The 18,291-nt window shown below is 37.4% G+C and overlaps 2 protein-coding genes across 14 annotated transcripts in view; one reads left to right on the top strand and one right to left on the bottom strand.

Annotated features, from left to right (window-relative positions):
• The first annotated feature begins 5,523 nt into the window (after positions 1–5,523).
• Positions 5,524–9,542, top strand: LOC307159274 (uncharacterized protein). Its single transcript, XM_079872532.1, has 2 exons — positions 5,524–5,905; positions 6,892–9,542. Exon 2 carries the CDS (start codon positions 6,901–6,903, stop codon positions 7,225–7,227), a length of 327 nt encoding a protein of 108 aa, XP_079728658.1. The 5' UTR covers positions 5,524–5,905; positions 6,892–6,900; the 3' UTR covers positions 7,228–9,542.
• Positions 9,543–11,848: 2,306 nt separating this feature from the next.
• Positions 11,849–18,291, bottom strand: part of pisd (phosphatidylserine decarboxylase) — a 43,412-nt gene continuing 36,969 nt past the window's right edge. For all 13 annotated transcript variants that reach the window (XM_079872028.1, XM_079872027.1, XM_079872029.1 and 10 more), the window contains 3 exons: positions 15,690–15,839; positions 15,307–15,467; positions 11,849–12,855 (listed from right to left, as the gene is read on the bottom strand). In XM_079872028.1, the coding sequence (XP_079728154.1) occupies positions 12,631–12,855; positions 15,307–15,467; positions 15,690–15,839 (536 nt within the window). In that variant the 3' untranslated portion in view covers positions 11,849–12,630. The remainder of the gene's footprint in view (positions 12,856–15,306; positions 15,468–15,689; positions 15,840–18,291) is intronic.

Raw genomic sequence — 18,291 nt, 5'->3', positions numbered from 1 at the left:
GTGCTGTCACATTCTTATGGTACCATCAGCAAAGTAAAAATGTTACACCTACAGTAAGTCACTGAAACCCCCTAAATAAGAGAGAAAGAGAATGACATACAGAGAGCCGGCAATGAATCACTTAATGTGGAATGTGATTCATCCACTTGCGTGTTTGGCTATAGGTAGAAGTCTCTGATAAGTTCCTGTCGGCTCTTTTAGGTCACCACCACAGTATTTGAATCTATTCATAATACTACGACAGCTTCCAACACTGGCTCACATGAATAAATGACCCACCTGAGAATGTGTTTGAAATTATGAGCATGTCATTTCGTTCATTCTTATATTCAACTTCAGGACATAACTCATCCTATCATCTCTGCTATAAACATGAATAATACCTCAAATCATGTGACTTGTTGAGGAGAGGTGCGCTTCCACTTTTGTAAGCGATAAGATTTATGATTTTTACCTGGTGAAGGATTGGAAGACTAGTCGTACACTGAATGAGGGGCCCAAGCCATGTAGAGACCAGGGGCCTCATTTATAAAACGTATGTGCGTACGCACAGATTTGAACTTAGAGTATATGTACGCTAAAATCCATGGCAACATTCATATAAAAACGGTCTTTGACGTGGAAAAGTGCTTAGCGCGACGTCAGTGGTCTGAGCAGGCATACGCACTTTTCCTTGTGGCAGAGTCATAGTACTGCAGGTTTTTGGAAATCTAAGCAATTCTTGCTGCTCACCATTCTCGAGTATAAAATACAGCATTTTTGTATCATGAAAATGCACATAAAAATTGGTCATTCAATAAAGTATTACTAATGGGCTGAAATGTATCTGTTAAATAACTGCTTAAAAACAATTGTTTTCATTTCACCTGCCTCTTCCTTTCCCCTGCCTAGGAAATAAGAACTTACAAAAGTTTTTTAACGAAAGCTAGTGAACAGACCACTGTAGCTCAAAGCTAGCAGCTGAATAGTTTTGATTTCCTCACTATATAGGCTATGCATTGCATTTACTGGCAAGGAGTATCCTAACTTAATATTTCCTAATAAAAATATTTAAAATAAGTCAGATCATTTTAAGCAAGACAATACAAATATGTAACCCAAACTAATAAAATATTAGTTAAGTTGTGTGAACCATTGATGTCTGGATTAACTTTTTGTGATAGTGAATTAGCTGAACATTAGTGCTGCTGTTGAATTGAATAAGGCTCTTCTGAAGACTCTGAAGGTACGTTTGCACCAACTGGACGTACACCCGGAAGACTAGACTGTATAAGACTGTATATTTGTATTGAGGAATAAAATAATACCTGTTTCACCAGGTGTAGCGTACACATTGAGACTTGTTACACTTAGTCAATGGTAGGTGTAAACTGAAAAGTCTTGACTTGTTTCCATGGTGAAAATAAGAACATTGATAATATAGACACTAGTCAGGATTTAGGCCTACACCATATATAATTTTACGCAGATGAAAACAAGGCTGTGAGGTATAAACTATGTAAAGTCTTAGATAACATGTAATTGTAACTTTCACAATTGTTTTATGGGTTTTTTTGTCTACTGGCAGCTTTTTGGAAAGATGCCTCTTTGGTTAAGGTTTATACAAGAAAAAGTAATGAGAGACCGCACCAATCCTCAGGATATATACGGAGACAGAGAACTTGTTGGAAAAATGTCAGCGGGGCGGAACCGTAAGAATTAACTGGCGAATTATCACTGCAGCTGCAACATGTAACGGATAGGAACAGATCACTGTGTGGTTGTTTCACAATCTGTGCAATTTAATTTTCATTTTTTTGTCTCAGCAGTCATTTTTTAATAGAAATTGTACGATTGTAACTATTGTAATGTGAATGGCGTTTAATTTATCACTGTGGTAAAATGTCACAGTGTGGATGCTGGGCTAAGCTGCACCAAGTCATAGTTTAGATGGTGGAGTGCAATTGACTCCAACCTCTAGAGTTGTCTCTCAAATTTCTATTTTGAAAATAAAAAACTGCAATGTAATTACATTTTTTCAAAGACTTTAAAACATAAAATACAAAATAGTATTTTGTATTTCACATTGGAGCTGCACGATTCTGAATAAATTGAGAATCATGATATTTTTTTCAAACAGAGATCATGATTCTTCCATGATTTTCAACACACAACTAAACAAAATAACGTGATTTACTAGAGGTTCTGACAAAATGTTAATTGTTACGGTCTATTTAAAAAAAAAAAAAATTAATCTGAATGTATTATTTTTAGAAGACCGTTTGAATGAATGTTTCAATGACTCACTCATACAGTTGTAATCAAAATTATTCAACCCCCATTGCAAATCAGGTTTATTGGCAAAATGTACAGACTTTTAGCTGTTTGCAATGAACAAATCAAACAAAAGTAATTAAAATAGCTCAACAGAACATGTTTCAAGTAGTTTCCCCAAAGCCTTCTTCAAATCACACCAGAGATTTTCTAAGGGGTTCAAGTCAGGTGACTGTAATGGCCACAGTAGAATCTTTCAGGAATTCTTTTGTAACCAAGCCTTGGTGGAATTTGAGGCATGCTTTGTCCTGTTGGAAGGTTGAATGACGCCCAAGCTTCAGCTTCCTCACTGACGGCATGACGTTTTCTAGGATTTCCTGATACTTCAATGAATCCATCTTGCCTTTCACACGCTGCAGATTTCCATTGCCAGAGGATGCAAAGCAGCCTCCGAGCATCACCGAACACCACCATGCTGAACTGTAGACAGAGTGTTCTTTTCAGTGTAAGCTTCATTCTTCTTCCTCCGGACATACCGCTGATCCACAGGGCCGAAAAGTTCCAGTTTTTTTTTTCATCGCTCCACAGAACAGAATCCTCAAACCTCTTTGGCTTATGATTTTGAGCAGTACTTCTGTGATAATATGAATAATTGTAACACAGAAATAATGAAACAGTGAGGTTGAAAAGCCTGTTTGTGAAGCTGTTTCATACCTATTTATGACTCAGCAGCAGAGCCATGTTCCGCTATGATTTTGTCAAAGGTTTAATAGACAAAGGCGAATCATGTTCATCAGGGCCCGACCGAGAACCAATGGTGTGAGGACCCTCTTGGAATGGCTCTGTTTATTTAGGAATGAGATTGCGTGGGTGTTTGAATCGCAATCTTTTAATGATTAACCGTGCGGCTCTATTTCAAATACATGTATCTGAAATACTTCCCATCTCTGTCCATAACAACATAGAAACCACGCAGCAATGTATTAAAAACAACTCAGAACATCTTAGCAACTGCATAGCAATGACCGAGAACCCCCTAGCAACCACATAGAAACACTCAACGCTCTGCATATCACAACATTCACATCACAGCAAACACAGTAAAAACAACCCCTGCATAGCAACCCCCTGGCAACCACCCACAACATTCTAGCAAAAACACAGCAACGTGTTTAAAAACAATTCAGAACACCTTAGCAACTGCATAGCAATGACAGAGAACCCATTTGCAACACACTAAAAAAACACTCCGAAAAACTTAACAACTGTATAGCAACTCCTTGGCAACATCTTAGCAACTTTTTATTTTTAATTTTTTTCAGGCCATGTTGTCAGCTGCACTAGGTGGCTTAAATACACATGCAAACACAGTCATCGAGGATGCTCTTGATCATTTATTTTGTTTGGGTCGGCGGCATAACCACTCTAGTCCTTTTGTTGCTGATGTTTGCGTGTGCTGTTACTAGGGCTACCCTTGATTGAAGTAGTCTGAAGTGCCTCTTGAGCTCTTTTTTCAAGCCCCTTTAACCTCTGAAAACAGAGCATGGTCACGCAGAGGCTTGTTTATTATTCTTTTAAGGTCAATCATCACATTAGATAAAAATGTGGGTGGGGTGGATTTTATGTAACATTGAGCTGATTCAGTCCAGTTAGACCTGTCATCCCCTCAAAAATGCATTTCAGATGAACCTTAAAACTTCCAGCTGTGAAATTTTTAATTCGCTAGTCAACAACGTCCACATTTTCAGGCCTGAAAAAAATGTGTTGGAACCAGTATGTGTGCATTGATATTGTGTTCTGTCACTGAACGCCCTATGACGACATTCCATCAGGACAATCTAGGGTTGCAAAGCACAACCTGGTCAAAGAATAACTACAAGCATTTGCATTGTGATCAAACAGGAAATCATGGCTAAAGAGAAACTACAGACAAAATTAATTCCTTGAAGCTATGCGAGTGTTTGTAGTTGACAAATACATTTTTGTTTTTCAGCATTAAGATTTCAGATTAAAATTAAAACATATAGTAGAGTCGTAAAATTTTGGAGACTTCAGAGAAACTTAGAGAGAAATATCTTACAGCCATTGCATTAGATATCACATCAAACCAAGTAGCATCTGCAACCAAACGACATTGGACGTTCTCACAGAACTAACATCAGAGCCATTTTTCACAATGTTTTTTTTTCAACGGCTGTGTCAGTGATTTCACACAGGTGTCCTAGCAGAGTAACCACAGGTGTAGTTTATCTCATTAACTATGAACATGATCCACTAATTTTTTTACAACCACAGGGTAACATTGGTTTTGTCTTTATATTGAACAGTATGTCTATTTTGAAACCTAACACATTTATTTTTGGGAACAAAGCTTCATAAAATAAATACCAATTGATTTGACATTTTGTTATCTAATTTAATGACAGAGATATATTTTATAAATGACTATGACATACTTAGATTTCATATACAGTAGAGTTGTCAAAAAGTACTGACTTTGGTACCAAGTTAGTACTGAAATTAAAAAAATGTGATGCTTTGAGCTCTGTTGAGCGGAATTGCTTTTTTTTTCAATTCCGGAATGCTCAACAGCGCTCAAAGCATCATAATTTAAAAATATCAGTACCGACTTTGTATTGGTACCGAAGTCCGTACTTTTGACAACACTAATATTCAGTATATGGGCAATGGAACGTATATTTGTACGTTATTAGTTCTATAATTACTATACTATATAACCACTAAGTTGTTTTGCAGTTAATTTAAGTGTGTGGTGTGACTAATTTCTAAAGGTAAAAATATTTCTAAACAAACATTTCTCTTAAAACAAAGTAAAAATAATTTTAAAAAAGCCTGCACAATTCACCAAAAGCCAATGACATTCAAAGAAAATATCTTCAAAAATATTTATCCAGAGGTCATTAGGTCAGTGCCAAACATTTCAATATCACACCACCATCAGTGTCTTAGTAGAAATTGCACACCTGATCTTACTTATAGTTTACCATAATTTGTCTTATTTACATATAAAACATTTACCATAGCAAATACATTGAAATCTATCAAACAATTACATATTGTATACTTCATGTAATAATATACAATCCTGGGCAAAAAAAGAAACGGTACTTAAAATGTCAATTCTGTTAATATTTAACAGAGTTAAAACAAGGTTGTGGACAAGAGGTGTACTCTGGTGCCTAGCAATGTAATGTTTGCAGAAAGGATAACCAACCATCTTACACAACAGCATACTAGAATATTAGCTTCAGGACAAATAGTTTTCATTACATCAAAATTATAGGCTATATTTCATTTGATCGTTTCTTAAAACATATGGTCTAATAATAGTGAATTCATTATTAACATTCCTGAACTGACTTTCAGCCTCCTCCCCCATCAAACACGCGCACCTACACCTGGTGGTTTCAGCTGAGCTTTAATACCCACGGGTGGGGTTACATACACACTGCCATGTTCAAACAAGACTCACGGTCAGCTGGATAGCCTCCTCCTCCTTTTCTCTCCAACCTGGTGGTTCAGGTTTGTCTCACCTTATTTCGGAAGCACGGAAGATCAGAAGTCAGCAGGAACAGCGTGCAGCTGTGAAAACTGATTCCTACCAAACAAATCCCCCCTCAGGCCTCTGCCGGTAAGCAGTTTATCCGTATTTCTGTATCAGTCACGAGCACAGGACAAGTTCACTGTGATCTGGTTTTTTTTGTTTTTTTTTTACAAGTAAGAGAGAGGTTTTTGAATCTAGGAATGATTTGGTGAAAAAATGAATAGCTAAAAGAGTCTTGTGATGTCTTAACCAAACAAAGAGCTTATGATATAATTTTAAAACCAAGCAATACAATGTACATAATGTTACAAAACTTTTTTAAACAAACATATCACAGTCACAATATCGTGTGTTTTCCGAGTATCAGCACGGCAGTTTTAAACCAACAGCATGACTGCAAATGTGATATGATTTTATACAACTGTTAAATAAACGATAAGTTGAAGTCAATAACTTACATTTTAGTCACAATTTTGCCAGTAGCTTAACATTTTCCGAAATCCAAACCAAGCCGACCGCAACCGTTATGCTACGTCTAAAGTCAGAGCAAAACACAAAGTAACGTTCGTGATGGAATCAGTGTGTTTGAATGAATCGGTTGAGTGAATGATTCAATGTCTCATTCTGAAAGGCTGAATTCAGAATAATATAATACCATAGTACTAATCCTCTTAATCTCTTTCGTTCATCTTTGGAACACATATGAAGATGTTTTTAATAAAATCTGTGCAATTTCTGTCCCTCCATTGACTGCTACGCAAGTTTGACTCTTCAAAAAGTTCATGAAGAGATTGTTAAAACTTAATACATATGAATTGAGCGGTTTAGTCCAAATTTTCTGAAGAGACTTGATCGCTTTATGATGAACTGTTTGAATTTAGGCTTTTATTCACATATAAACATTCATCAACGCACACATCAGATCTGGTTAACGGAAGCTCAAGGTGTGTTGGATGTTAATATAGTTAGTGGGAATAGGTCTTGTATAACGTGTGTTTTAAAATGTCTTGTCAGGCAGTCTCCTATGTGCAATGCATAAGCTTTGATTATTCATTTTTGCCCTTCTTCTCCAGCCTGACACCATGAATATCTCACTTGAGAACCCCTATGGTGATGTCACCATCCCTCGTGCCAAGTTGCGGGATCAGGGTGACTCCAGCACCATCATCATGAACCCAATGGCCTTAGAGAGCGCCTATAACAACCGTAACTCCGCCTCAAACCCCTACAGCAGCTTCAAAACTCCAGGGGAGATCAACACCTCAGGTGTTCCGGTCTACGGAGAGGCCAGGAACGGCAGCCAGAACCCCCCTCCTTACAACAACCAGCCAGGATACACGGTGAAGGAAAGCGACGAGCAGGTGGGACGCTGCTACGCCTGTTGCTGCCGCTGCCGGAGGAGGAAGTAAGACCAGATGATGTACCCTGTGGGTTAACAGTTTGGAACCATCATTCAGCCTCCCAAATTTTGAAAGTCAAATGCCATATAGCTCTAAAATGACTGGATTTTAGGGCGCCTTAGCTATTACATAACCCTGGAGATCATACTATGGTTTGGACAAAACAAGAGCTGACCTTCTGTGACTGCACCGAAACCTGTTATGTTAAATATTTACTTTTGGATTACTATGTCAAACAGTGCTTCGTTCAATTGGCACAGTTAAGTTTGGCTGGATTACTCTTTTTGGGCCACTTTGAAGTAGCCTTACCTATGTGTGCGCCGCATGCTGAGATACTCCCCTTCATTCTTGTCACCCAATTGTTCTCGTACGTTTACTTACTTAAACTAAGTTTTTTGAAAAATGTTGTTAATGGAGGGTTTCTTTCAATTATAATGTCACTGAACTGGTGTGCACAGAGGTGAGGCTCTCTTCACAGTATGTCCTGGTGGGCTTCTCCAATTTTTCATTTGGTTTTTGAGCCACACCCTGACGTTCCGTCAGACACCGGTCAGTGAAACTTGAGGAAGAACTCTCGTTCTTTTTCTAAAGAATATACAAAAGCACAGTGTCATCTCTTCCTGCACAAGGAGTGTTGTGGCATCCGAGTTTCTATTGAACAAGCTTTTCTGGTTGCTGTAGACATACTGCTGACGCATTGTGTCTATCGGTAAAGCTGCCAAAGAGACTGTTGAGTGTAAGATAAAACATTTATAGTATATTATTTTATCATAAGCAACAATTATAGTTACTTTTAATTTAATACAATGGGGCATGGACAGTTTTTTTGGCCATAAGACTGTGAGCCTGACTACCAAAATATGCCAACCAAAATGTTTTGGATGTCTGTATTATGTGTTAGGCACAATGATCAATATATTTTTTGATACATAAAATCACTTTTGTCTCCATAAACGATTGTCTTTTTACTTAAGAGCCTACTCGCTGCTTCTAACAAGGTGACTCAGTCAGTCTTTGTGACGACAAATTCTTTCTAGCTCAGTAAAGGCAGTATATACGCAGATGAACCGGTTTGGGATGCTGTGGCCTTAGAGCAAGTTCCTGGAACAACAGATGTACAGTCACGTGGAGTCTAGAACAGCCGGTTTACAGGTGTGATTTAAAGATACTTTAGATGTTACCTGGAATCTGCAGCGCAGCACACTGTGCATTGGGTTATTATTACTGTCCACTATTGATATTCACCATTGTTCATTTCGATTTCTTTAGGTTTATTTTCAGCATAGTGCCAGAGTTCAGAGAAAGTCAACCACAATTTTGCAAAGACCGTTTAGGAGAGACTTTTGAAACATTTCATTCTGAAGGAAATGATGGATTCAGAGGGAAACACTCACTGTAAAAGTTAAAAACAGTTAACATGCTGGTTAATTCTGGTCGCTATTTTTTTTTTTTGATATTTGCTTAATTGTTTGTGTAAGAAATGTTATGTTTGCTATCAAACTGTTCCCCTAAAACATACACACAGCATTGGGTGCAATTAATTACTCTTAATTTTTATGTAATTTAATTAGTTACTTCTGATGTAATTGCATTAAAGTGATAGTTCACCCAAAAATGAAAATTGTTATCATTTACTTACCCTCAAGTTGTTTCAAACCTGTATGAGTTTCTTCTGTTGAACACAAAAGAAGATATTTTGAAGAATGTTGGTAGTCACCCTTTGACCATAGTAGGAAAAAATACTATGGAAGTCAATGGCAACCGATAACTGTCTGGTAACCAACATTCTTTAAAATATCTTCTGTGTTCAACAAACTCATACAAGTTTGGAACAACTTGACGGGAAGTAAATGATGACAATTTTTATTTTTGGGTGAACTATACCTTTAAATACTGCTTAGACTATACAATTCTATATAAAACAATAGTGGATTTAACATCAAAATTAAATGTCTAATGTTAAAATCTATATTTTAATGTAACCTTCTCCCTTTAAATACTTTGGTCATTTTAAGAATAATTTATGCAATTTTATATTATTTATTTGAAAGAATTAAAGTGGCAGTTTCATGCCTATGCTTGTAACTGGTTGATGTTGATATGGGATTTAGAAAGCAATTAGTAATAAGTTATGCAATACTTTTTAGAGAGAATAATTACAACAGCAATCTTATTAAACTGTTGAAGATGTGATTAGTAGCTAGTCATTCATTATATTTTTAGAGTAGCTTAACCAACACCCTACACGCATGATTAATCCCTTTGTAAAACATGGTAATACATACAGTGCAATTTCATAAATTAAGTCGGGATCTCATTCAGACAGCTTTGTTGAATTTTTGTCTTTTTTTTGTTGTTGACATGGTGGTTACTATCAAGTTAAGTACATTTTATTGAAAGAGCAGTTGGTTAACTGTAGTACTAAATTTGGTATTTTGGCTGAAATTATGGTTATGGTGATTTTTCGTAAGGCTAGTTTTCACTATTGTTCACTTGTTAATAGTGACAGGTTAAAATTACGGTAAATATAACGCTGTTATGATGCGTGTGTGTATGTGAACGATTAAGGGGAACATAATACCCAACAACGACAAACGTGCTTAGTTCTTAAGAGACGAATGTAAATAATTATTTGGTTCTCACATAAATAAACTTTAGTTGCAGACTTCAATTAGCGCCAGTAGGGGGAGTGCGCTTATTTAAAATGCAACCCTGAGAAACATACATGCAGAAGGCAAGTTAAAAGAAGGCAGTTTTCTCTGCTGAAACTACACATGAAATGCGTACAGAAAAACGCATGGTTGCCATGCCATGACGCCACTGCGGCATATATGTTGTTCTCATTATAAATCTATTTTTATTTGCATAATTATTATACACATAATCCTGTTACCCTATGTACATAGGCTACATTAGGTCTACATATCTCTCAAGTTATATAACTTGAGAGATATGTAGACCTAATGTAGCCTATGTACTTTTTCCCCACACAGTGGAACAGCTAAATTATTAAATCATGATATATATATTTTTAAATAACCATACCCATTTTGATGTTGGGAAGAAAGATAATATAAAAAATGTCTGTCAACTACTGTATTTACTTGAGAAGGTAGCTATGGATGCAAGTTGTGTCACAGCAGTGGAATGGTCAACTGCTGGTAAAATTAATAGTAAAATGATAGTAGCCTAACTAAATGTTTGCTTACTCGGTTTATTTTTTTCTGAAGGTCATAGTAACGTTCAAGGCTTATTGAAACAGGCGTGTCATCGTCCGCGTGAGTGTGTTGCTCTGACTGTGATTGGAGGATGGAGAAGAAACGAGAAGCTTCTAGAATTGAACAGGCGGGCGCGCCGCCGTCCTGTCCTGCACTCACTGTAGGGGTGCTCGAAGTCGATTCCGATCCCTGATTCCCACCGTAGGAGGAGTCGACAGAATTAATTCCAGGAATCGACAAGGGTCGGCAATACCTTTATTAAAACAATTTAGAAACAACACTACCTTGAAATGATATCACCATAGTTTCCTAGTGGTTTCCAGTAATGCCTAATTTTAAAGAGGCAAACGAGGAAAAGCCTTGACCGAACTCTTTTTGATGTCACTAAGTTACTGCACTGGGGCGCTTTGTGTGCTTGTAGGTTGTAAGATGTCCTGACTAGGTAGTTGACAAATAACGTAACGTTAGATATTTTGTTTGACCACAAGCAGAAAATATTAGGTTAAAATCTGCATGAATCGTGCAATTCATTACATTAGTCATCATGTGGGGGTAACAGCTTAATTTTTAAGAGTACGAATATTCCATGCAGTCTTTCAATTGACAATCAGTCTTTTTAATGAATAATTATAAAAATGCCCTTTAAATAATTTAATGAACTAAACGTTACACTGCTCCTGTACATCATAATCCATATTCCACTGAGACTTTGTTCATTATTAATCAGCATTACGTAATGATGAATGACTTTCCTCAAAAACCATGGTCAGATTTCTCCTTTTTATATTCCCCCCATGTATAAATATAAAACTTTCCTGAGAAGCTTATTGTTCTAATCCACCATAAACGGTGTATATTAACATTCCACTTCTTGTTTTGCCTTTAACGGTTATGAAAACTGCCAAATACTTCACAAATTATCGAAGGGGTAAAAAAATATCAGTGAAGCCAGCACTCGTGAGTTCCTGATCAAGAAGCAGCAACTCTTATGAAAAAGCATTGTGGTCGAAACGTGACCCAATGATGGTATCAAATGATTATTCCAATATCACAACAACAAACTTTTTACATAATCTTCAAAATTTATTATTGACATGTTTCTTGCACTTGGAACTAGTTTGGAACTAGTTTGTAGTTAATGTCTATGTTACATGAATTGTATTAATAAGACTTTTCTTTAAAAGAATTTCCACAACAAGCTGTGCTTGGTGCACAGAAAAGCCCAGTGTTTGGTTTTCAAAACATTCAAAGCAAAATTTCCAGAGTCCTCTCCCTAATCTTCATACAGGCGTGGTCTAGAAGATTAAGGGAGTCTGGAGGGTCTTTATCCTTAGTTTAGGGTGTAGAGTCTGTTGAACTTGCTAGGTGCTGGTTAATCAAACAAAGAAAAGTCCAAGAACACAAGCCATAAGATCACAAGAACTCGGATTCATATCAAAAGGGCAAAAAAACGTGTGTTAGTAAAAAATATATCTTGCGTTTTGGCACTAATCAAGTTGAGACAGCAAAATACTTTACATTAATCTCCCAACTAATCGCTAGACCAACCAGCAAAGGCATAATTCAACGCCAGAGAACAACGGCAGTGATTATTGTCACGTGTCTTTTCCAAAACTCTTTCTTAGCGAGTAAATGTGGCCATGATTTTACTGTCAAAATGGCTTGCACCTTGGTGAAGAGCAAAAGTTGGACGGTTTTAAAGATGAGTGTCTGATAAAAATGAAGGAACCAAATAACGATGGTCTCTCATACATTCCCAAGGCTCGCAAAGTTAGCTGTGGAAATCTTCAAACCCTTCACACAAGTCGACTCCAGCCGAAGGCAATATGGGCGAACACAGAAAAACAAAACGACTATTTTACTAAAAACAAAATAGAAAAATAATTTAGAGCCCAAAAAAACTGGATGGCATTTCATGGTAAACAAATATTTTACAACATGATGGTCTAAGCATTGCCTTAAAAGTATTTTACAACAACAACAACAACAAAAAAATCCTAACAAAATGACTGGGAGAACCCAATGGCAATAATGCAACAGTGGTGGTTGTGTGAGTACATATGAACACACATGTATCTCAGTTTAAACAGAGTACATCTCTGCAAATGTGAGTGTATTAGTTTTTGAGACCCTGAATGCATCTACACACAGATTAGCGTGTCCATCAGCAGATTCTGAACCCCTCTCGTCTGCGTTACATCGTCCCGAGAGGTTCTCCAAAACGGATCTTCTGGCCTGCTTGCAAATTAAAGGTAAAATCCCGTGGAGCTTCGAATAACAGTACAATAGTGGAGCCCAAGTTGAACTCGCCCAGGTGCTCTCCTTTTCTCATGCTCACGCCTTCCTGGTTGTTGTTTGTTACGTAGCTGAAATCGTTGTAAGTTCCTTTGTTGTACCGAGGGTTGTTGGTACGGAGCTCCTAAGGAGAAAAAGCAGCTTGTTAATGTCGATGCACTAAAACAGAATTGGCACAAGCCTTTTAAAAACCCAACTTGTAACAGATGGGAAACCTCCCTTTTCATTTTGATAGGAATAAAATCCAAATCCATTAGATTTAGCAAAAACATGCAATTTAAGAAATGCATCAGGGTCACAGCTCAATCCTGCTAGTGAAATACCACTTATCAAGTCAGGATACAACAAACAGGTGCTACTGCCATCTACTCATCTCACCCATTAACCCACATTTTTACCGCTACCGTCTAGTGGCCTGAATGCGGCCCATTACGAATGAGGCCAAATCCACTCTTAGCAGTGTAGCTCAATATTCTGCTAATGCTGAAAAACCACAAGAGGTTTCACAGAAAATACATCATACGCCAACAAGAGTGATTCTGTGGCTATACAGCAATTAAACAATATAGGCCCCGAAATAATGAACAACAAACTGGTGACAATTTCAAACAATATCATCTCAAACGGCTTTGTACTCGTTTAAACTTGCAGGTGTCTCTTAACCCACTAACCCAAGCACTTGTCAACACGGGTATGTTTTTTTTATATATTTTCAATTTAGCTTGAATTTATTTTGACTTCACTCGTAGTAATTTTAGTTCTTTAACTTTTTTTTATATCAGTTAGTTGTCAAAGCAACATTTCAAATTTTCATTTTAGTTTTTCCATCTAATATTTAGGCTATATTTTACTTTAGCTTTATAACAAAACAAAAAATTCTTGTTAATTGAAATCGTGAACAATAACACTGCTACGGTGTTAGCAGCATTGTGAAAGCCTGTCCAAGAAGTTGCATTTAAAGCATCGCAGCAAATATTTCGTGAACAACATCTCAGCGCTCCTGGACCAATCGCCAGCTGTGAGCAATGTTCCTGAATTTATGCAAAATCCACAGGTTCATCTGTAAGGTGTTGTGGAGAGGGCTGAAGAACCATCTTTTGGTGATTTTTTTTTATGGTGTGCTACTTACTCCTGGGAGCCTGCCAGACCCGACAGATGACTGCTTTAAAAATAGTTGCAGTACAAAAATGGCTCAACAAGCAGCTGGATGCCATGAACTAGATGTTGCACAACCACAATACATCTAATCTAACAGCTATGACCTTACGAACCAAGATGAATCATGAACTTAGCCCATGCACTCTGGATATACTGAAGCGCAACTTTCAGCCTTTGTTCTCTCTTCAATCTGTATTGGTGTCTTTCTTAGTAGGACTTAACATGCCTTTTATTATAGGAAACTATTTGTTAAAAATCAGCACCAGTAGCCTAGCTGTTAAATTTTAGCATCAGTTTCACTAGTCTGCTATGATACGCTTGACCAGTCAAATACCATCTTGCTTCAGTAGGAAATGCTCCTTAGCAAACTTTTAGATATAATGGTGTCGACTGCAAAGAATCGTTAACATGGGGGTTTGTCCGTCGCAGCGGTGGTCAACATTTCAAACTGGCTGACTATGACTATATTGTTCATTTACTAGGGGTGTTAACAGAACATGTATACATCCCGAACCATACGGTACGGACGTCACGGTTCGGTGCATGCAGTAACAAGACTGAATATAATCATTTAAGCTCTGTTGTTAATTGTAACCTTTAATACTATAGTATTATATGTGTAAGGGCTCCCTACATAGTTACAGCATTAACCAAGATGGATTTTTTTTTTTATCCTTAAGAAAATTAATAATTGAATTTATTTAAACACAGAGACAAATTTGTAAAAAAGACCCCACAGTTTAATTAAAAAAAAAAAAAGAGCTATTTTATGTTTAGTTTTCTCCCCGCTGCTGTACCGAACCTTGACTTCAAAACAGTTACGTATTGAACCATCATGTTTGTGTCCCGTTACACCTTTATCATTATACACTACCACCATTGTAACAATACAAAGCGAGATGAAAATTGGCAATGTTACACTTTGACAAGTCGTTCAGATCACCCACGACTAGTTATTAATGAGAATGAGAATGTCATTTTGCACATCCTCTGTCGTAACAATCAAATCTTATTTTCACTGCTGCATATTTAAGCTTAGACATTAGTCTAAATATCAAATTTTATGTTCTATGAAAAAAAAAGTCCTACATGTTTCACAAAACAAAGGGTAAGCAAATAATGAAAGATTTTTCACCCTATAGCCTACTGTATCATACTTGTGTATATTTGATACAGAAATTTCTCTAAAAGGACTTTAAATTATCAACATGATCAAAACTTCACTGAAAACATCTTTTAATCTACTACATGACTTTTTTCCTTGTGTATGAGCACTAAGATTTCCATATGTCAGGCTTTTTAGGGTTCATTTTCAGGTGGCACTATTGCTTTAAACCCTCATTCTTCTACAGGAGCTAAATAAGAGCAATATGGGTATTTTAATCTGAGCTATGAACTTGTTACCAATAGTTCTAACCTTGTCAAAATAGATGCGTATAGATCCCACATTTGTCGCTCCTACAGCTGTGAGTGAAAAGAAGCCGTGCGTCCACTCCCCACTCAAGACCACCCGCTCATTATGGCAGAAAAGTTCCTTGATCCACCGTGCAACTCCTGGGTTCACCGACATCAGAGAACCTATGATTCAAACATGCATATCAGACCACAAGCCATGCAACCAGGCACTGATGGTATCGCACTGCTCAGTCGCCATCAGATTAGAAAAGACGATTATAACTTAAGCAGTTAAGACCTAAAGTCCATGTTGATTAATCTTTTTAACAAATCATATTTTCAGAAAGCAAAGAATAATAACAGAGAGAGAGAGAGAGAGAGAGAGAGAGAGATAAAGCCGCTGACCTGGGAAGTGCCGTCTGTGTGCCACCCTCCAGTCTGTAGGCGAGTGGAAGCAATGGTAGTCACCTGGAGCCAGATAAACTACACAGTGAAACAACTCATTCCCCTCCGTAGTGACCAGGGCATCCTGGAATGTGCCAGGGTCATCCTCATCTGAACAGGACAAGAAAAATAAAACTGAGATGTTTCAATTGTTCAATAGTTGTCAGGAAATAAAATATATTAGTGTTTATATCACATGGTCTATAAGCTTCGCATGATGTTCTTTGTTGGTCGGATCAGATTTTAGGCTTAGTGCTTTCAATATTCATTTCAATCTATAATTTTCCTCCGATTTTAGAGATGCACTACAGAACAAAAGATTGGGGTCAATTGTATATATATATATATATATATAAAAAAATTTTTTTAAACAAATACTTTCATTTTGCAAAGGCACATTAAATTGATCAAAGGTGACAGTAAAGATGTATAATGTTACAAAAGGTTTCCATTTCAAATAAATGCTGTTCCTTTTGAAATTTCTATTCATCCTGAAAAACCATATTAGAATGATTTCTGAAGGATCATGTGACGCTGAAGACTGGAGTAATTCTGCGTTGCCATCACAGGAATAAATTATATTTCAAAATATATTAAAATAGAAAACGGGTATTTTAACTTGTAATATTTCACAAGATTACTTTTTTACTGTCTTTTTGATCAAATAAATGTACCCTTGGTGAGCAGAAAAGACTTGTCAAAAACATTGAAAAAAAGCTTACCAACCCCACACTTTTGAACTGTAGTGTGGATTATGGCTAGTTAAAAGGCTCAAGCTTTTTTTAATAAGCTTTTTATATTTGATCAAATTACTAGCAACATTTTATGAGGCAGTGATCCAGAAATTCACAATATGGACTGTGGAGCAAAACATCTTAAAGGGGGGGTGAATTGCTGTTTCATGCATACTGAGTTTTTTTACACTGTTAAAGAGTTGGATTCCCATGCTAAACATGGACAAAGTTTCAAAAGTTAAGTTGTACGTTTGAAGGAGTATTTTTGTTCCAAAAATACTCCTTCCGGTTTGTCACAAGTTTCGGAAAGTTTTTTTCGAGTATGGCTCTGTCTTACGTAAGATAGAGCGGAATTTCCTTATATGGGTCCTAAGGGCACTTCTCCGGTAAGATCGCGGCCGCGCGCGCACTCTTAGACCAGAGAGAGAAGAGAGCGAAAGCAGTACGTTACCTCAAAGCGCTATGCTCGGCTTTTAGGGAAGTCAATGTCACCAAAGAAGTGGGTTTTTGGTTGGCAGGGCAAGACAACCCTGCACAGATTCCCAAAGAACCCAGCGTTAAGGGAATAGTGGATGGAGTTTGTTTTTTCGAAGCATCAACGGAGGTTGTGCACGACTCTTTGTTCCCTGCATTTCGACGATGATTGTTTTATAAACAAAGCCCAGATCGACGATTTGCAGATCGTCTAATGCTTAAGGATCGAGCAGTCACAATGATAAAGGTTCGCTGTCGCAATGCGGTGAGTAAACTACTTCAAATGTCTCTCTGTGTTGTTGTTAGATCGGTTAGCACAGCTATAGCACACCGCCCGCCCCCAGCCGCTCGGTTTTTTCCGGAAAGACTCGGTACAGCCTATCTTTTCTGTTATAAATATAATAAAACTAAAGACGTTTTGGAGAGATGAAGGATGCAATACTACTCTATAGGTACTCAAGATTAACAGGAGATTGAGTGAAAATGAGCATTTCACCCCCCCTTTAAAATGTATACCAAATTTTAAAGGACGAAAAAAACACTTTCCATTCAAACTGCTGTTTTACGGTACAATACTGTACAATTCAGCCCTTCTTCAATGCCATGAGCTTTCACTAATAAGGGAACTAAACCGGATCCCGGACTGAAAGCGGATGGGATCAGAGCTGCTTTGCCACTGTTGCGGCAATCAGTACACGTCTTATTTTCTGCTGAAGGTGCATGTAAATTGATTTTGAGCGAGTGACACTCTACTTGCTGCATTTGTGATTCTTTCCTTATGCCTGCTACAGACTGTGCGATTTCAGCAATCCTATAAGATCATTACACATGACACTGTGCGACATGGATTTAATAAACTTGGTTACGACATGTATGCAGACTGTACGATGATGACACCTATTGAATCATAGGCTACAACGCAAGTTAGCATCGAAGAAATAAACGTCATCAGCATGCGCTAGTGGTAAACAAATGGAGCAAGATGAATCACACTTTGGCAATTGTGGTTTTTATAAGCGCTGAAAAAAAAGACAAAGTGAAAGAGAAATATGGATGCGGCCATGGCTAGGGAAAAGAGGCCAACTTGGCATGCCAATTTTGCAAATGGAGCTTGAGGTTAGTAGTTTCAAGTTTTAGCGCCACGTCACATTGATCAATGTGCCATTTCATGTTGCATTTTTATTGGCTAGTCAGTAGACGTTGTCAGAAAATTATCGCAAGCTATCTTTGGTCGCAAGAGCGTGACAACGGCCGTCTTTGAACCTCTATCACTGTATGACGTAGGACCACCGTTTAGGAGCCAAGACCACAGAAATCACCACGATTGGTCACCTTTCGTCTGGGACAGCCCAAAA

This window comes from Squalius cephalus (genome assembly GCF_949319135.1).
Source record: "Squalius cephalus genome assembly, chromosome: 5".
NCBI classification, from domain to species: domain Eukaryota; kingdom Metazoa; phylum Chordata; class Actinopteri; order Cypriniformes; family Leuciscidae; genus Squalius; species Squalius cephalus.
This window is presented reverse-complemented; position numbering and strand designations above follow the sequence as displayed.